Source organism: Amphiura filiformis, chromosome 7 (assembly GCF_039555335.1).
Source record: "Amphiura filiformis chromosome 7, Afil_fr2py, whole genome shotgun sequence".
Classification (NCBI taxonomy): Eukaryota; Metazoa; Echinodermata; class Ophiuroidea; order Amphilepidida; family Amphiuridae; genus Amphiura; species Amphiura filiformis.
In genome coordinates, this window is record NC_092634.1 from 16,897,859 (window position 1) to 16,919,587 (window position 21,729).

At 36.3% G+C, this 21,729-nt stretch overlaps 2 protein-coding genes across 2 annotated transcripts in view; both read left to right on the top strand.

The window, feature by feature from the left end:
• The first annotated feature begins 1,650 nt into the window (after positions 1-1,650).
• Positions 1,651-8,882, top strand: LOC140156809 (protein mom-5-like). Its single transcript, XM_072179792.1, has 6 exons — positions 1,651-1,808; positions 2,614-2,721; positions 3,195-3,575; positions 5,056-5,112; positions 5,597-5,663; positions 7,757-8,882. The coding sequence occupies exons 2-6, from the start codon at positions 2,631-2,633 to the stop codon at positions 7,935-7,937; spliced, it is 777 nt and encodes a 258-aa protein (XP_072035893.1). The 5' UTR covers positions 1,651-1,808; positions 2,614-2,630; the 3' UTR covers positions 7,938-8,882.
• An 8,934-nt stretch (positions 8,883-17,816) lies between these two features.
• Positions 17,817-21,729, top strand: part of LOC140156810 (uncharacterized) — a 45,249-nt gene continuing 41,336 nt past the window's right edge. The window contains exon 1 of the mRNA XM_072179793.1: positions 17,817-17,982. The gene's annotated coding sequence lies outside the window, so the exon portion shown is untranslated. The remainder of the gene's footprint in view (positions 17,983-21,729) is intronic.

Sequence of the window (21,729 nt, forward strand, 5' to 3'; positions counted from 1 at the left end):
TTGCCTAATGTCGATTGTGCCGAATACCATTAAAGGTTAGTTAGCTCATTAATTATGCAAAAAATTTCCTTCAAGGATTTTCAAGCTTTTGATGATTTTTGAAACAAAAGATAAAATAATCCTACCTCTCTCACAGCTTTAAGATAAACAAACCCTACCTCTCTCACAGCTTTAACAAAAAGCCAATTTTTTTATTTTCTGAACAAACCTGATGAATCTATTCAACGAAGTAAAAACTTTCAAAACCAGTGCCAAGATTTTCCTTGCCGAGTCTGCCATGAGTAGGGAGTTGGTCGCATATGTGTAACTTATTTCTTTTGTGTCTCTTTTTGAATTCTTTTCACCATTTTCCCCATTCACGGCCTCGTCATTTTTTAAAGCATCACATTGGAAATAAGTCCTACACATTTAGCCAACCGTATGGGTTATCCTGGTTCTATCGGCCTTGGATGTTTTTGTGTTCTGGCGATTTTTGTGATTTTTCTACTGTTTGCCTAATGTCGATTGTGCCGAATACCATTAAAGGTTAGTTAGCTCATTTATTATGCACAAATTTTCCTTCAAGGATTTTCAAGCTTTTGGTAATTTTGGAGACAAAAGATTAAAAAATCCTACCTCTCTCACGGTTTTAGTGTTCCCAATCGATTTTATCCATGTTTAATAATATCGCTGCTACGTTTTTCTGGCTTTGTTTTAGCCGAATCGGACATTTTGTGTAAACACGCTAGGCAAAATAAGATCCCAGCAAATAATGATAACATTCATTTAGAAAGGGTGAGGCAAAACATCCCAACATAATGCTACAGTCAGTCTACTCTGAAGTACAAAGTACCGACGCGGACGCAGTAATTATGCCGACTTTGAAGGCACGCATACATGCAGCAGAGACGTAGCACTGCGCACTGTTAACACGCTGTATACGCGCGCGTTGTCACTTTGTACTTCAGAGTGGACAAACTGTATTTATCTGTTGACAAAAGATTTTTCAAAAATGTTTGCCCAAAATGTTTTGAAATAACGTATTAAAAGCATATTCATGATCTTTACCCCGACATTTAAATGTTATTAACACGTTTTGAATAAACGTGTTTATATAGAACATTTATTTTAGTTTGCTGGGGTGATAGCATTTTTACATGTTTTCTTGGTGGAACCCTCGTATTTGAACCATCAATGTTCTTGAAAAATTCGAGAACGCTTTGAACATTCCGGGGGCCCTTTAATGAACTGGGTTCCACCTGGTGGTTATCAAAATTTTACGTAAGTTCCTTATATTTTTTTTTGCTCGTTTACCTCTTTTTATAATTTAATTAATAATCGAACTTTAATTACACGTATGTTGCAAATGCAAAAATACCTCAAGTAAATTGAGCGTCAGGACTGGAGGACCTGTCCCCGATTTTGAACAACATGAACTATTTTTTGTTTTCTTCAACCACTTTTTAATAATTTAAGCCAAATACACCCCACCCCGCGTCATCTTTTAAAGCGGACGGCGCCACTGGCAGTTTACTTTACTTAACGCCAAATAAGTGTACTTTATTTATGTGTATTTATTTATTTTTATTTTCACATGTTTTAAGAAGTTCAACAGGTTATAGCGTGTCAAAGGTAATCAGTCCCATTGTAATCAAACAAAATAATATCAACGGTCCGTGACTTTCAACTTCAATTGTTGTGGTTCGTTGGATATCGGTGTACATGGATCTAGTTTGTATATGGTGAATTGTTTTTCAGCATGGCGTAAAATACGTGCTGCGAGTGGTGTGAATTGGTAATACAATCAAATCAAATATATGTTCAGATTGGTAAGTGGTTTGAAGCAGGTAAATAACGAAGTTGGTATAATATAAAATTAAAAAGTGTCTGCAGAATGTAATACTAGGTAATTTTTGTTGGAATATTAAAGTCTATAGTAAAACTTATTTTTTGTTTTTTTGCCGTGACGTGACTGCATGGTTACGACCTCCCAAGTGCATTATGTGGTGTGTCCTTTAACGCACAGTGATTAATAAGTAGACTAAATTAAAAAATAAAATTGTGCTATGCACCAACCGAAGGTATTCGTTGGTAAAGAAGCACATCAATATTCATTAGGATTATTATAACATTTTAAGAAACCACTTAATAAAAGATATGAAAAGCAGATGATTTGGTTCACTGTTTTTGGTTTTACATTTTCTTATTGCCAATGTGATGTCCAACTTGTGGCCTTGGACGTCACTCCGGGGGGCTTGGGGACACTGGGACGTTTCCCACTTTTTGTTCTTTTCAGCTACTTTTTGACAATTCAGGCCAAACGACCCCCAACACACTTTTCGAGATGGACTGACGCCAGTGGCGTAGCGTCATAGGGGCACGGGGGCACGTGCCCCTCCCCTTCGATCTGAAATGTTTAAAATCCCATTGGAAAAGTGCCGAAAAGTGCCAATCAGACCCGGTGCCCCCCCCCCCCCTTCATGGTGGGTGCCCCCCAATGTGATGACCCACGCTACGCCATGGACTGACGCCACCCCCCATCCCACACACACACACACACCCTGATCAAGTTGCGACATGGGTAATTTGCTGTTCATTCAAGTAATGTACCTTTTATTCTTCTGTTCATGACAGCCTTCACATCTAAAGTCATGGTGATAACGTTGGCAATACGGTCTACCTGCAAACACCTGCCGTGTGTACTATTTCTTACATGTTTGTTGGCTCTAAACACGTCTCCATGTAAGTGTTAATATATTTTTGGTTCCCATGTATTTTGATTATCCCTGGTTTATCATTTTCCCAGCATTAACGCTTGGATTTATGAATAGAATCACATGGATTCTTCAAACCTACATATTGGGAAAAAATGAATTAGCTATATTAACAAAAATCTTTTTTTTTTAAATGTATACTTTCCTTTTTTGTTTGTTCTTTTCTTTTAATTTCTTACATATTTCTTTATTTCTCTAATAATATAATATAATATAATATAATATAATATAATATAATATAATATAATATAATATAATATATATAGTATAATATGCAATATACTTAATTAATATAGTATGATTAATATGATATAATATAATATAATATAATATTATTATATAAATATAATATTATATTATATAATATAATATAATATAATATAATATAATATAATATAATATAATATAATATAATATAATATAATTTATATCATTTTGTAGCTCTAGCAGCATCAACATGCAATCTTTCGTGCGACGACATAACCTTACTCCAATGCAGATTCATTTTACCCTACTCTCAAGCTGGCTTCCCAAATTTCCTAGGACACAAGGATCCATCAGAAGCGTCCCAATTCCAAACCCTAATCACGGAATTGACTCTAGAAGGTTGTTATGAATACACTCGAAACTTTCTTTGTGGTATTCTGTTTTCTGAGTGTGAAGAAGGTGTAGGGTTCCTGTTGCCCTCTAAGACGATGTGTGTGGATTTTATTAGTGGGTGTAAGGACAATAGCTATTTTGAAAGTTCTTCACTAAAGATTGACTGCAACAAATTTCCTGATCCGGAGAGCACAGAACCGATACATGTTTGTCATGAGTCAGGTAAGCACGATGAAAAAAGTTAAGTCCATCTTCTCACTTTCAAAGGGTTTATAGAATATCCTTATATCAAATTCTATTACCTCCACGACCCATTATTCAAAATCGCGCACTGTGATTTGTTGAAACGCGTCACGTGAGAGCCCATTATTCTGCAATAATGGGTCGAGCGCCGTAACACATTCTACGCACAGCATCACGCTTGGTTACACGTGCAATATTTCCGCGATACGCGCTGTCACTTACTCACTCACTGTCATAATACCGTACTTTTGAATTTATATATAAATTTATAAAATGTTATCATGGCCCTTTAATCAAATTATAAAAAAGACCCAATCAAAAGAGCCCTTTTCCATCAAAGGAAGTTTTCAATGATAGTATCCCAGCAAACACAAAACGTTTTCGACATCATTCGCAAAAGGTTATAAAAGGTTGTCAGAAAACGTTTAAATGTCGGGTATATTAAGAGTATAAAACGTTTTCATAACCTTAAAAAACATTTTTGATAATCTACTGCTCAGCAAACAAAAATGTTTTACTGAAAACGTTTAAATGCCGGGCTATATAAAGGTTATAAAAACGTTTTAATAACATTCCAAAAACATTCTTGAAAACTTGATACAAAACATTCTAAACAGAATGTTATTTTGGGGTTGAAAAAATAAAAATGTTTGCCCAAAATATTTTCAATAACGTTTTAAAAACGTTTTCATGACCTTTATATAACCCGACATTTAAATGTTATTAAAAGGTTTTGAGAAAAAGATTTTACGAACATTTCTGTGTTTGCTGGACCCAAATATTTTAACATAAGGTTATTTAAGTATTGACACAATATTTGGCAAAAAGGTTTAACATTTAAAAATATTGTTGTAGTGTGTTTTCATACAAAACGTTTTAAAACGTTATCATGACCTTTATATAACCCGACATTTTAATGTTATTAAAACGTTTTTACCTAAACCAAAAGCCAAAATATAACTTATTTAAAACGTGTTTTTTTAACGTTTGCTGGGATAGTAACTAACTAAATTCACACAATTGCCACAAGTATTTTAAAAACATTCAAAATCACGGGTATAGGTTACCTTTTATTATCACTACTAGTTTTTTTGGTGTCTTTATTTATTATAATAAGTTATTAATTTGATACTGATGTGTTGATTCTTTTGTCATCATAAAAATTCCCCTAAAATGCAAAATAGGAAGTGAATGAGGAACATGATAAACATCGTAACGTCCATTCATCCAATAGTAAAATCGGCGGTCGTCAAGTAAATAAATAAAAAAAATTGTAAAATATTCGCAACTTGCGCATGCAAACAAAAAAAGTACTATTATTGTAGCTGAAAATTTGACAATACGTTTCCTTCATTCAATGATAATTATGCCCTTCCTGGGCAGAGTGTAAAGCTATAAAGGGATTGGTTTTTGCTCTATAGTATATCGTAACTATATAGTTTCATTTCAAACTTCACAGTTTTATCAATTTCTTCTTCGGAGATGCAAAAGACTGCAGATGTAACATACAAAACAGGTAGGTGTTCTTACCTTCTTGCTCGTCCTCCTCTTCGTCGCTATTTTCGTTCTTTCTATCTTCCTTTCTTTCTTTCATTCTTTCTTTTTTTTCTTTCTTTCTTTGTCTCTCTATCTTTTCTTTTTATTTCTATATATCTATATTGCCTTGCTTTCTTTCTTGCCTCACATTTTCTTACCTTATATTATCTTATCTCATTCCATCTCATCCCATCTTATCTCATCTCTTCTCATCCCATCTCATCTCATCTCATCTCATCTCATTTAATCTCACCTCATTCCATCTCATCTCATCTTATCTCATCTCAGCTCATCTCATCTTATCTCACCCCATTTTATCTCATGTCATCATCATTCTTTTTCCTCCTTCTTTTTGCGTTGGTTTCAGAGTTTTGTCTAAACCGTTGTGCCGTTCTTGATACAGAACTATCTTACCTTTTCATATGACAATTAATGTTATTGTTACTATTATCAATTTCTTTCAGTTCCAATTATTCTATGCACAATAACAGCATTAATAGCAATCTTCGGCACGGCGGCTTACTACTTACCGTAAGTTCCCAATATTCATTTTATATATTTCAGAATAGCTTAATCAAAGGACGTAAAGGTGGTCATTTGGTGTTTTGTATCTTACTTTGAGGTCGATCAACAAAACATCTGAATACACTCTTCAAGTCTGGAGATAAATAAACAATTATTGTTCAGCACCGGTTTGGATTTATTAGAAGCAGACACACTGTATCACAATATAACATATATAATTATTTCAGTATCGAAATCAGTAGGAATACCAAGCGTACGGTGTACACATTCCAGAAAAAATATAATTTTGTTTGTTCTAGCATTCTGTATCTCCACAAAATTATCACATTTTGTCTTCAAAATCCTATGTAAATGATTTTCCATGCTACACAGAAATTGTGTTCGACAAAGGATAGACATTTTACACAATTTTACATAACTTAAAAAGATATTGGAATATTTTGATGTTTTTTTTTTTTTTTGTAGTGCAACATGAGTAAATAATAAAATTCAAACATAGCGCCCTCGGCGCAACTCGCATACAATCGAAGGTCGAAAAGATAATCTGATAACAATAGCTTGATAATACCTGTTTCCAGTCCCTTTATACACGGTCCCTGATTTAACAGAAGGTTCTTTCCAAAACCCAATCGTAATGTGATACCTCATTTGCTACCAAAAGCTCTAAATGACAGAGATTGATATCCGTATATGAAATATAAAACATCCAAAGTTGCAAATCCAAACAATCACACAGTTGGAATTCTAAGCTTGTGGCCGAGCTCGATTGTATGTTTTACTCCTGTATAAATGAGTTGACCTCAATGTTTATCAACAAAGGCAAGGAACTGGTATATCGATGTGCTTGAGTGAACCCCATGCATCCACTTCAATGAATAATAACCTTATTGTGATTCCTACACCTCAATGGCAGCCATAGCCGCGACGGGGACTCAGCTATCTCACCTAAAATGTGAAATGATGCGGCCTTGAAGGGTATTTAAACTGTATTCTATCACCCGTGTTATACGTAGACAAAAGAATGATGACAGTTTACAACACAAATGAATCTAACATCGAATTTTAAGCGGGTTTAATCCACCCAATTGGGCACTCACAACACCTGTTTGGTGCATGCGGGGACCCAATAATGGCCGACCAAATCCTGACTATGACTTGGCTCGTTGGATTCGTCTATACGTGGGCATGATACGATCGATGTTACCTAGCGGAACATGACCATAACACCTCAACAACTCTACGTGCTCTTTTTTTAATTTTCAACTTTTACAAATACATACTGCTATTAATTTTTGCATATAGAGCTTTTGGTAACAAATGTGGTATCAAATTAGAACTAACTAACAAGATGCTGCACACGTTTGTGTCAATCAAATCGTCAAAACAGAAGGTTTAGGTTAATGCCAGGTGGTGGCCGCATTGCATTCCCTAAATTCAGTAAATTTTCATCGTCAACCGTGTAATTGAATGGGATTATTTTGACATTTTAAAACGCTTGAAATATCACAAACAAATAGGCCTATGTTGATAAATAATATAAATACAAGCTAAAACCGTTGGGGTTCGATAATGAACCCCACAAAACTAACCGACTATATTGGAAAATACCATACGGCCGGGCGGTTTCACAAGTTGCCGGCTCGATCATGTCATCCGCCGCCTGGGTTAATGCCGGGTTATAGAAGTGAGGACTTTCTTTTTGTGTTGTGTTTAGCACATGACTTCCGGGATAGTAATCACAAAACTATCATGATTTTGTTTAATACCGGATTTTACAAAACATATTCCAGGCATGGTTGGTTGTGAGAAAAAATATGAGCTTTCATCTGATACCAAAATCTGCATTTTAATGGGGAAAGTGGTGGATGGGGTTGTCAATCCAGTCACATGCCTTTAATAATATTAGGCATATACTATAAATGACAATGAAATATTGTGTCAAGCGTGTCGCAATTGACATGTGCACAAATTAAAGGATTGGTACACCGCCTCCTGATGAAACGGTCGTTGCAGACCTCATGTTCCAATACCATCATTGCTACCTATTTTTGTATGAATAGCATATTTCAATAATATTTTATGCATATTGTATATTTCAGAAAAGTGAGACACAACTTTTCGTACTCGGTTGTAAAACAACATCTAAAAACAAGACGTGTACATCGGGATACGTCCGAAATGGACGTCTACGGTCCTGATTCCGAGACAGACCCGGCTGAATACATAGATGATGCTGCCATTCGGACTACCTTAGGCTATTCGTGTCAGACCTATGTGTAGAACAAGGTTTAAATAACCAAACCTGCATATTCAGTATTCTACTTGTATATAACTTTGAACTATGGGCATCAGAATAAATGTGAACATCCATAAAAACTTAATTAAAAATCTTAGTTTTTAGATATGGGCCGAAGAATATTGCAATAAACAAAATAGCCCATGTATTGCTTTTTACCTTGTAAACAATAAATTAGGTCATGTATCGTATATCTAATATTTCCAGAAAAAGTTACATTGTCAAAATTGATAACTTTGCAGCCAACTTCTGGTGGATGATCACCAATATAGATGGATGGTCATATATAAGCTTAAACATGTACAACTGGGTTGCTTCAATGTCAGAGAATCTTGTACTCAGTGTTCCTAGATATTAACCATTCTGGTGTCGGTAACATTTATATAATAATGCTGGTTTCATACTTTCTGCCGCTTGCCACTGAGCCACAATGCCACTTGCACTTGTCTGCAAGTGGAGCGGCACACCGCTGAGCGGCAGCGGTATATGACAAAGCCGCCCTTGCAGCTCAGTACCGCTCAAAAATCGTATTTTGTTCTCATACGTCAGAACGGCACTGCTCCGAGTTGACTTCACTCCTAGCGGTGCGGCAAAGCAGTGGAGTGATCGATATATCGGCTTACCGCTGGTCACCGCTAGCATTTCTAGTGCGACTGCGCAGTGAAGTAAAATCATCTTTAAAGCGGCAAGCGACAGGAAAGTATGAAACCAGCATCAGTCTGTTACAAAATTAATATCACGTGCACAGTGCCTTAAAATCAAAGCAAAAAAAAACAGAAAAAAATCACAGATCATTATACATTCTTCATCTTAAAGGGGCATTTCGTGATCCACAGCCTCATCCCCCACTTTTCTCAAAAAAAGTTGAGATTTTTATATCACTGGAATACTCTGGCTACATAATGTTTATGTACAAAATATTTCTTGCAGATTAATTCGTTTAGCAAAGATATCGCGAAATTCGACTTTCGTTCTGGTGCACCAGAACGAAATTACAACGTATTGTCTATGGAGCCGTGTAATACACATAATCATGCATAACTCGCAAACGCAAAATCGGAATCAACTGAAATTTTGGGAATACGGTTTTTTCGTGGATATGTACTGAAAAATGTCATAAAAAGAGGATGCTAGGATCACGAAATACTCCTTTAACCTTTCTTTGAAAGCTAGAAACTAGCCACTTTTACTGTTCTTGAACTTCCTAGAACCTCTAGAACTCATGCTGTTCAACATGTAGAATCCCCTTTCTATTAAGAGTGTATAAAATATCAAGTTCTTATTTGCACAGGAAACGCGGGCACCCGCACATACAAAGTGGTTTAATAGAAGATATTAGATTGGAATTATGATTAATGTCATCTATGACAGACATTGACTATACATACGGAGTAGGTGTTTTGCGTCCATAATTTCAGCGTATAAATTAGACATTAATTATTCAGTATGTTTACAAAATAATGAACGAGCACCCCACCCCACGAACTAAAAGTATTAATTCATGCATAAAAAGCAGCATTACTTTTTATAACATAAGAGGACTGTACACTCTCAGAAATGCATTAATTAAAGGTGCTATATATTTTTTATTGTTTGTGCAAGATAAGTAAGTATACATACATTTTAGGAAATTAGTCAAGAAATCTAAATATAAATACAGATTTGGGTAAAAAACAATTTTGGGGAAAATTACAAAAACATTTTTTTTTTCTAAACTTTTGTAAATACAATATATAAAAAGGCACAAAGCAATATTTGGCTTTGGTGTTTTTTGTAATCTAGCCACTCCATTCCAGGAACAGTATTTTCATTGCTTGGATATTGGCTTTATTTTTTGAATCGTTGACTAAATATGGCCAAAAATATGACTTTTTACCATTTTTGGCTAAAGAAAGTCAATTTTAGTCCAAAAACTGGCCATATTTGGTCAATTATATCCAAAATGAGGAGTGCACAGCCACGATAAAGTATTTATATTTAAATTAATTGTAGTGTAATTCTGAAAAACAGTTTTCACGAAATCAATAAAATAAATAAACATATCAATACGTTTTCAATATGCACATGGTTTCTCCGAATGATTTCACATGCTAGAGTATTAAGGGATGTGGAATGAGCGTTTCGACAGTATTTTTTGTGGGATATGTGAGCACATCGGACATATCGATCTGTATTCTGAATACGAAGAAAGTCCTTCTGATATCAAAAAATTTTGACCTTTCATAATTATTGAAGATATACATTTTTTTCCCAAAAAGACCTAATTTTTTTTGGTGTTTTTGGGAAAAAAATCCATATCTTCAAAAAGGTCAACATTTTAAATTGATCGTCAGCTTTTCATCCCAGCTACATACACTTTAAGTACATATCATCAGATTTAGAAAATTTACTTCGAGGACTGTTCAATATCAAAAATATAACTTTTTGATTATTTACCATCAAATGTATATAACATTGCAAATTTCAAAAAATCAAAATTATTTGATATCAGAAGGACATTCTTCGTATTCAGAATGCAATTCGAAATCTCTGGGGTGCTCTCATCTCCCACAAAAAAAATACTGTCAAAACGTTCATACCCCATCCCTTAAACACATTATAATGTGCAGTAATATGAATCCCAAGTACACATTTACCGAGGTTCTTAATTTCAAAGCAAATAGGTTGCATCATTTTTCAGCATTTCGGAAAAAGTTAACCTTGTTCGGAATAAGACTTCATTCAGCCTTTCTCATTTTCCTTATTTAAATGTTTGATCATTTCCAAGTGATCACTATGAGCTGTAGAGCGCTACAAAGAACCCCTACCGCACTCTATTTCGCCAATTAAAAAAGTCTTAAACAATCTTAATCAATCTTAAACTCGTGTTAGTTACGTGGTCCTCTCGTCGAAATATTGGTTAAGGGCCCTTAATTTTCTTGTTGTTTAAGGCTCAAATCAATAGTTGGTTAAAACTTTTAACCAATAAATGCATATAGCACTTTAAGGTTAAATACAACTGATTTTCAAGGCTTGATTCCAGAGGGGCGTAAGTTAATAATGGAAACAGCCATGCAGAAAAGAATGAACTCACGCGTACAATAGTGTATCAATCTGAACTTGGGCCACGGACAAACCGCGGCTCGTGAGTCATCCTATATGTTGCAGGGATAGGGAAGGGCGGGGGGAAGGGGCGACCATGATATGACTATATGGGCTGATGGGGGTGGGGGGGATTGTGGGCAGCCGTTTTCGGCAATTTTACTTTGGATTTTCTAAATTTTCAATTTTTGAAATTATCCTGGATGATATCTGTCGTGAAATAAATCAATGCTTCTATAGGCTATAATAGGCCTAGTATGCCTATTTATACCCTGATTATGCAATATATAGGCCTACAACAATAACTACAACAACAGTAACAAAACCAACAACCAATATTTTGTTAATCTAATTTGTAAAAATATATTCATAGGCCGCGCCAATTAGATTAGTATAGCCTAAAAATACCTGAATTATATAATGAAAAAAAAAACGGGCAAAAACAATCAATCGCTGCAGTCAGAAAGAAAGAAACGAACAAGAAAAAAGAAAAAAGTGAGAGAAAAATAAAATAAAATAGATGGAATGGACCACATAGGGACTCGAACACGTACCAAAGTTTTCCAGCTCAAAACTATAGTATTATATAGTCGAACGTGAGTCCGACCGCGCGCTAACCAATTGAGCTACTGAGTGACCTGTGAAATCGATTGATCTCAAACTGACTATTATGGAATAGTGCATACCAGGCTCTTATGGTAAACAATCTCATCACCGCTGTAAATGTCGGAGGTATCGATGGCGAAAAACCTCAATTTTGCAAAAGTAGCTTAAATTTGGAATGAAATTCAAATGGTAAAGGAATCGACATACTTTTGAGAAATAATGTAGGCAGTTAGAAATCAAAATTAACGTTCCACAATCCAGATATCGATAATGTAACATAACAGTGTTTTGTGGTACAAGATTCTCGAAAATTGTTCCCAAAAACGGGCTAATAAAATTTAATCGGTACTGCATTTGGTTCTTCCCCATGGCAACATTATTTCTTTGGTCGATTTGTAGTACAATACAAAAAAGGAGAAAACAGTCACTCGGCGTGGTTTTATACGGAGCGAATATTTGAAAAAAACTGCATGGAACGTGTTTTTGATCTTGTGAACATGGTGCGTAAAAATGATTTAAACGAAGGATTTTCAAACGGATTCTAAAATTTGTATAAACACACAAAAATAATGTTAAGATACATCCATGCACCAACATTTGACTCACTGCGATATTTGATTGCTGAGAAAACGCGGTTTTAGGGAACAACTTTATACGTCTTTTATACGTTTTTTATACGTTTCTTCGTGTAACCTTAACCAGCTTCAAGTTTAAGTGCTTAACCAACTAGGTTGTTTAAGGTCTTTTAATCAATATTTGCTTAATAACTAAGAAATACAACTGCTTAATCAATGGTTGTATTGGATTTAATTATGATTGGGACTTTCTTTCTTTCTTTCTTTTTTAAATTTTATACTGAAACATAATTCATGATAGATTTGAAGTCATCAGATCTTGGTCAACTGTGAGATTCGTTCAAAAATACAATTTCATGCATAAAGTATTTTGGGTTTTTTTATCAGTTCAACCAGCTATTGTGCGTATGCCCAAAACTGAACATCGCGGTACACACATTGGTGATATACATGTACCGTGCACGTAGAACAGTACAGTACAGTATCGCTAGAATGTCAATCCCAATGACGTTGTTAAATCTAGCAAATGAACGCATCAATATCCATCCTTTATGTCTCAACGATGTCTATGCATAACTTATCAAACGAATCTCGAGTTTGGTGCAACCTGATTGACTCAAACCTACCTATTTGAACGAAGTTTCAGGAGACCATAAGCAGCACGACCAGCATTCACTCGTGGCCGCCATTTGCTTTTGTCATTTTAAACAATAATTGGTTAAAATTCCGTGGCGCGAGATGTATCGTTAAACAGATAAAGTACAATTCCACTAAACATTACACAGTTTAACGCCTTTTAACGTAACAAAAAATAACCACCTTTATACGCTCGAGTTTAACAGTCTTTTAACATACGTTAAACTTTGCAGATTAAGCGCAAAATCACGCCTTTGAACATTAATTGTTTAAAAATCATAAACTTTTCTTCTTATACTTGGCGACTGTTAACTGCCGGAACAAGAGTGTACGGTATCACGTCATATCCATGACGCATCATCAGGCCTACTGACCTTGAATTGGCTCTGTATTCTTGACCTGTGACGTCACGATGGTAGAAGTGACGTCACACAGGAGTCGTCGAGGGATCTTCCTGATGGTCGGTTCGTAACTCTTGGACAACTTCGCGATTCAAAGTTGGCTCCTCCCCGCGAACATATATAGCTTCTTTCACCCCTCTTTCATACCACCTATGTTCTTTATCAAGCACAATAACGTCCTTGTCCTCAAAGTTATGTTTGGCTGCTTTGAGGTGCGTGTATACCGCGGAGTCGTTGAGCCCTGTTGAACTGGGCGACGATGTTGTTACATGCGCTTGTGGAGGGGTTGTTTTGTCTCTCCTATGTAGTAGTTCTCACAGTCCAAATCCTGGCAGTTAATCGCATAAACAATGTTGCTTTGTTTGCGTTCAGGTGGTGTATGACGTGCATTCCCTAAATTCAGTAAATTTTCAACGTCAACCGTGTAAGTGAATGGGATTATTTTGAAATTTTAAAACGCTTGAAATATCACAAACAAATAGGCCTATGTTGATAAATAATATAAATACAAGCTAAAACCGTTGGGGTTCGATAATGAACCCCACAAAACTAACCGAGTATATGGAAAATGCCATACGGCCGGGCGGTTTCACGAGTTGCCGGCTCGATCATGTCATCCGCCGCCTGTTTGCGTTGCGGGATCTTATCCTTCGGATGGACTAACTTTTGTCTCAGAGTGTTGCAGGGTTTTAATAAGACAGGAATCTGGTGCTGTCCGAAGATCCTCTTTAACTTCTCAGAAACATCTGAGACATAAGGGATAGTAAAACCGAACTTACGGGTGCTCGAAGCGGTGGGAGAAGATTGTTTGGGCGATGTTTGGTCCTTTTACGGTTTCAAAGCTTTTTGGAACGTCCAGTCCTTGTACCCACACACGGTTGTTTGATGTATATAGAATTGGCTTCATTATTAAGAAAATGAAAACTATAGATGGCGCTATTTATCATAAATAATATTTCTTAATTTGCAAGGGGTGGGTAATCAATACTGCCTTTTAAACAGGTGGAATAGGTGAAACAAGCAACAAAGAAATTTTATAAACATATTTCATCAAACAATAAAACGATTTTTTTAAATTAAAAGCCTTAAAGAGAAATTTCTAGTATCTAAATAGCGCCACCAATCTTATCATAAATAGATACATTTTATATACGAAAAAGCTTTAAAAAATGCTGTGAAAGTGAATAATGTTGTAAATAAGGGGAAATGAAAGTTGAAAATGACTCAAAAGCATCTGTATACATTAGTATGATACCGTTTTAAGCTGTTTAAGCCTAAAAATTGGGTTGTACATGATGTTTTGTTTGAACAACTAATAAATGATCACATCAAACAACCGTGCACAGGTACCTAAGACCGACTTCAGATGTTCGCGTTCACCAGCTTTAGCTTCGTCCGTTGACGGGATGGTCTCCGCGCGGTGAAAGAGCGTTTTGATCACACCGAGTTTGTGGATAAGTGGATGATGGGAATCAAACAGTAAGTATTGGTCCGTATGTGTGGCTTTCCTGTATACTGATGTTGAGAGAGTGCCGTCTGACTGAATTTTGACCAAACGATCCAAAAAGGTAACTGGTTATTGGCCGAACCTTCTTGGGTGAACTTGATATTGCTGTCAACAAAGTTAATATGGTCAAAAAACGGATCTAGTTCGCTCTTTTTGATCTTAACGAGAGTGTCATCGACATATCGGAACCAATGCGACGGTGAAATACCACTGTAAGAGTCTAGTGCAGTCTGTTCAAAGCGTTCCATGTAAAGGTTCGCGACAATTGGGGAAACGGGGGACCCCATCGCACATCCATGATTTTGTTTGTAAAATTTCCCTTCAAACACGAAATAAGTTGAATTGAGGCACAATTCCAAAAGCGAACAAATTTGGTCCACGTTCAAGTTGGTTCGTTGACCTAGGGTATTATCAGCGTGTAAAGCTTCCCTGACTGCGTTTACAGCGCCCTCCGGTGGGACACTAGTGAACAAGACCGAAACGTCGTATGAGGTGATAGTTTCGTCTGATTCAACCTTAATGTCCTTCAATTTGTCCACAAGATCGGTAGATCCCTCGACGACTCCCGTGTGACGTCACTTCTACCATCGTGACGTCACAGGTCAAGAATACAGAGCCAATTCAAGATCAGTCGGCCTGATGATGCGTCATGGATATGACGTGATACCGTAGCCATCATAAATAGTAAGTCCAGTTGAATTATAATTTAGTCAACTATTTGATCCACCTGGATGATTGATAATATTCATAAATACATATGAACATTATAACATAAACACATGAAAAGAACATTTTTCTATCAAAAATTAATTGACATAATCACCCCAATAAATATTTAACCCGTGCGGTTTATGCAGACCCTTTTCAGCTTAATCTTGGTACTTCTTGAAGAAATATTCCATACTTCATGTCAAGTCTGTACATGATATTATTCCTGTTTTTCACATTATACATTTGGTCACATTTTATCAAATGATAAAATATTAATACAGTAAACATGGTAGTAAATCAGTTATAGAGGTTGTGCATTTGACGTATCATAAAATGGCGGACTACTCAAATACATTCAACAAAAGCATGATTGCAATCTCCCGCGACAGTTTGTCTCACACTAATAACAAATGCAATACGGTCAAATAGCCCTGGCTCTGTGGGGGCGAGCGTTGTCATCTTAGAGGATTGCATTAGCTCCCGGGATTAGCTCCCATATTGCGAAATATGGGATTGCAGCTCGCTGCACAGAATAATGGTCAATTTGGCACGTACTGTTTCAGACCCCACTTCATTTACAAGACGTGGGCTCAGCCGTGAAAAGGGTGATTGTTTCAAATGTGATGTCATTGTAAAGGGGCCATAAATTAGCTGTCCATTGGTATGAAACATGACATGAACATGCTACAAATATTCTAAGATATAGATACTTGAATAAAATGTTCAAACTTTTGTTGAGGAGTTTATGTGAAGTTGCCGTTGAAGTTGAAGTGAATTTTCAAACTTCATTTCACATGCTCTCTATTGTATATTCGAATTCCGGAACATGATTCAGTCATATAAAGTTATGTTGTATTACTTTGTCAAAATAACTAAATGGTACAAAAAATACACACAAAGAAAGACACTGATCTTAGGATAGAATTCCCTTATTGTTAGACTAATGGGTAAGATATGGAATGATGAGATCATTAGGTGCTGGCTTGAAGAAGTGGCCCAACGACAGTTGAAATGGTTGTCCGTATGCCCATCCGCCGCCTCCCTCTCTAAACCTACCAGTACGACTTCGCTGTCCCTAGACCACCGGGTCGCCCGCCTACCAGATGGAAAAACCAAGTACAACACAACATAGGAATGCCGCTACAGGATGCTGAACAGCAGGCCCAAACCAGATTATAATTGAGGAGGATGACTCGGAAAAAGCCACCGGCTTATGGATTTATGCCCAATGTCGAGTGAAGGCACATCCTTAGCGTACAAAATCTTTACACAAACAACAATCTCCTAAACGATGTAACTTTCACCAATAACTCCTCTCTTCTGGGAACAGTTACCACTCTGTTCCTGTTACATTTAACGTTTCGTTTCACAAATCCCGTTTTGGGTAATAATGCGCACTTTTAGCGTGGTCCAAAATCTCCTTCTTTTAGCGGCCAAATTAGTGACTACGCAATACAATATTATTGTAAGTACTTGAGAGCACATAGCTGCAGTCACATCCCCGAATCACTGTTGTCATTCAGCTCGAATAATAAACTCTTTCTAATATTAGATAATTCTTAGACACTTACATTTAGGGGCTGTGCAATAATTATGAGCCGACCAGCCCGCCAAAAATCGCTTGCACGCCCCCTTTCGGCTTGCCAAAAGTCGCCGCACCCCCCCTCTCGGCCCGCCAAAAACCTTTACCCCCCCTTGCACATGCTTTATTTTTGGTATCCCAATTTGCAAAACTTAAATGGTCTATATATGTGATGCGAGCGCAGCGAGCAGGAAAATTAGCATATTAAACCATTTCTGTAATGTTTTCCTAAGCATTTTTAGAGCGTTTTATTTAAAAGGCGCCCCATGAACGTGTGCCAAAAATCTCTTGCCACCTCTCAGCTGGCCAAAGATTGCTTGCCCCCCTTTTAACCGTTTAATAAAATTGTTAGTAACAGTAGTGTACTTTCAGTTAGGAGATTGGTGACCCTAACTTATTAAATATCCGCAAGACTAGCAGAACTGCGGATGTCTTGATTTCATGTTAGGCAGGTTTTACATTTCTTACTCTGAATATAATTATTGTCACAAAATTGTCAAAAGGCTATGATAGAACTTAGCGTGAGCTTGACTTTGAATGCACAGGTGTACATGTATGTACGCTGCATTGAAACACCTTGGTGCAATCATGCGCGAAGCGGATATAAAATGAAACAAACGAACGAGTTTAAACTTCAGTCGCTAGCAACGGTCGATCGAACGATTGGCCAATGAAATTGGTTGTCTTTTCTGAGAAAACAAAAAACCACCCAGCTTATTGGACAAAGTTCAACAGTTTTCTACTGAAATCAGATGTGATTTCAATCTAATGATTTTTAGAAGGAAATGGCATGCTACAAAATATACATTTTCTCAATCGGTGAACGTCATATTTATACCGTTTGAAGTTTGAGTAACGGTATGAAAGACTTCGATACATAGCCTAGATTTAATTAATATCGTATAGCGAGTGGTGGACCTACCCTAGAAGGTTAGTGCTTGCGTGTTATAAAATCGAAATCCAGTGGGTGTATGATGTATAATAACGTAATAGGGTCTACTGTATAGGCAACCCCGGCATGGTGGAGCTGGGTGTTAAACCTGTATAGACCTATACAAATGTTGTACAGAGTGCAGCAATAAGAGGACTGTCAGCTCGATTGTATATGCGGTATGCTGCTAGTTATGCCGGGAACAGATCGTTATTCTGAAGGACCAATATTTTGAAGGGCCGTTATTGGGAAGGTTCATTTCTCCAAAGGGTCATTACTCCGAATTAACAACGAGCTTAGTTATTTTTATGGGTCGACTCCTTGATACTCCAAAGGGTCATTACTCCAAATTGCTTAGTAATAACCATCGTAATTATTTGGGAGTATAAAGCCTAAATTCGGGCCCTTCGGAATAAAGAACCTTTGGAGTAACGACTCTTTGGAATAACGGTCTTTCGGAATATAACGTGGCGTAATCACTATACCTAGGTAACAGGTGGTTTCCTCAGTTGTGATTGCTTCGTAACCAAAAATATGCCATTTACCTTGGCACTTATGGTGTTAGTCAAATATGTGCATGTACAAGGAGTTGTTTATTTTATTTTATTCGGTAGGTGGTCACAAAATGGCTCCATTCACTGCGATTCTTGGCTATTATGCTGGTTGTACAAATGTACAAATATTAATGTCCTCCATCAGCTTCCGTATGTCACACTTTTGTACTCTTTGTTAGCTTGGTATCGTTTTGCCATGTGCAAGTGTAAATAATAGAATGCATTTATACTCTCTTAAATTGACAGATGAAATATTCCAATCTTTTAAGGGGTGTGTAAAATGGGCGGGAACCTGGTTTGGATTCCAGAGGGAGTGTGACTGTAAGAGATACAGCCATGGACTAGCTCAGATCGCACGCGCAAACAAGTTAGCAGTTCAGAAATTGAAACTCAATGCATTACCACTAAGCCAACTAACTATACTGCGCCAAAAAGGTATCCTTACACTTAGAAAAATAATTACAATTTCAAGTAAAGTAAAGTTACAAGCAATTTAATAGACAAGGCGCAAAAAGATTCCAACAAGTCAACAAAGAGACAACACAGTTTCTTCAATGAAGCTTTATTTAACTTCTCTGTACTTTTCATAACTTTCATTTTATTTGTCAGCTCTTTTGTTTTAGTTTTCTTTTGTTCCTTTTGTTTTAAATCAAAGGCACGGACGAATACGCCATTCACCACTCTCAAACGAGATGTCTAGTCCGTGGAGTTTTGAATAGGCTTACTAGTTTGTCACTTTTAAAACTGGACCTTCGTCTAATCAAATGCTTGTAACTTTGCTTCTTGAAGTCACATTGGATTCAATGGGGAATAAATCAATACTGATATTATATAATGTACGATGTTACTCAAACAGACGTTCCACATGTACTTGGAATAGTTATGTGAAATGGCTATCAATCGATCAATCAATCAAGTTTTCAGTTTTCAAGTTATCAACAATCAATAATAAACCGATGAATCATGGAATATTATTAATTACTTATTCATCTACCAAATAAATTAATAGTCAGTAAATAAACAAATAAATGAATAGGCATAAATAAATAAATAAATAAATTTAAGGGTATGCTTAAAACGCATTGAAAACGATCAATTGCAGTCACAAAGTATATAATAATATTAGTAAACCACCAAAGCGAATAGTAACGTAGGTATGTGGAAAACTACTTTATTAACAATAACAAAGTATGTGCCCAAATATTTGTCTTTGGCGTGTCGCTTTTTTGAAATATCACCAAAAAAGTTTGGAAAAACGTCCCAAAATTCAAAACAAACATGAACCATCCAAAATAAATACATATTCGCACTCGGTGGCCCAGTCACTACCTGCCGTTGTGATCTGGAGAAACTCGTTGCTTCCCCTCTCCACCCATATCAAAAAATGAGACCTTTCCGGATAACTTCCCGGTAGACACCGGCAAATTTCACATGCAAATTAAATAGGCAGCGGGTGACTACCCGATAAATTTTTGGGAAACCATAGTGGATATCTTTCAGGTAAGAGGTACCGGATTTCTACCCAATAACTTTTTTGGGAAACTAGCGAGTAACTACCCGATGACTTTTTGGTGAACTAGTGGATAACTACCCGATAACTTTTCGGGGACCTAGCGGATAACTTTTGGTGACAATATACCTGGTGACCTCTTTGAAGACTTCCTGTTTACCTTGTGGGGAATACAGAAATACAAATTCATGAGTATGCACATATTTATTAGACATTTAGCTTATTATTTGAATTGTAGTTTTTGGAAAAATACAACTCTGCAGGCATGGCAGTTGGGCTTAAGTGCTATCTTGCTATAAGAAACTTGAAAGTATGATATAGTATATATACATGTATTACAGTACCTAAAAGCCTATGATTTTTATATCAAAAATTAAAATTATAATAACAAATAGCTTAATATAAAGCTTATGTCAGGTAATTGACATATTCGCTGATGATTAGTAATTTAATTGACATTAATTTACTGTCAAAATCATGTAAGATTTACTAGAAAAGACATAAACTAAACATTCAAATGTGTCATATATTAGGTACATGTATAAAGACTGCATCAATATACAAATCATTTCATACAAATTTTCCTACCTGCATTATCATATAAAATCAAGCATTCAGTGCTTTATAATTCCTACAGCATGTTCCAGATTAATTAGTAAACATCTTGTAATATCCTACATGTAAATCCATACATTTTGGACCACAAATAACTTGAATATTCTGCACAAATATATTCTAACTGCCAACAGCTAGCTGCTCCATTTTGAATTCATTCAGTGACCTTTGACCATATACCCACCCACAATGCATTCTTAAGATGCTTTATGCTATTTTCAAGGTCAAATTAAAAGCGGATAACCACCGGGTAACTCCTGCAAAGAATCGAAGTTTCCGGGAATCTTCTGGGTAACTCATTTGAAATATTTGAGTTTTTAGGAGACTTCCGGATGTCTACCCGAAAACTTTTGGATAACTTAATTAGGTATCCGCAAGGTCCTCGCTAGCGGGCACTTTCGGATAACTCTGGAAAATGTACCCGAAAGGTTTCTGATGACCACCGAATGGTCATCGGGTGGTCACCTGGAAAACTTTTCTTTTTGCTATGGGCAGTTACCTGTACTTCAAGTTTGCTCATACCCCAGCCCTTAACAGTTGAGGATATGGCATACTCTCTTAAATATTCCAATCATTTAACGGTTGAGGATAGGGATCAATATAAATAGATATTCCTTTTGGTAATACATTAGGCACTTTGTTAGATGATAACATCAGTTTACAGAAAGAGCAAGAGACAATCCAAATGCATGTAAATCTTGGAAAAAATGTTTTCCTAACAACAGTCGGCAAAAACAACTGAGAAACAAATAAATTCAATCCTTTTGACCAAATAATTATTCAATTGGAAAAAAATTATCCGTAACTTTAATCGGCACAAGATTGAGCATCATTACTTTTGATAGATTACAAATTCAGTCGATCACAGTTCCTAATTGCAGTCGTCAAAGTATTGAAAAATCAATCTTTTGATTGAAAATATTAAGTCGGACAATTTAAGAGACTATGCCTTCTGCGATCTGCTAGTACCCTACCCTAAACCTTACCCTAATCCCAACCCTAATTTTCAGACTGAATAAGCCAGGCGAAGTATATGTGACGTGTCATGTCAAAGGGGGACACTTTTA

Coding starts and splice junctions, on each gene's coding strand:
- LOC140156809 (XM_072179792.1), top strand. CDS start 2,631: ATGGTGATAACGTTGGCAATACGGTCTACCTGCAAACACCTGCCGTGT. Junction 2,722..3,194: donor GGCTCTAAACACGTCTCCAT/GTAAGTGTTAAT, acceptor ATCATTTTGTAG/CTCTAGCAGCATCAACATGC. Junction 5,113..5,596: donor AGATGTAACATACAAAACAG/GTAGGTGTTCTT, acceptor AATTTCTTTCAG/TTCCAATTATTCTATGCACA.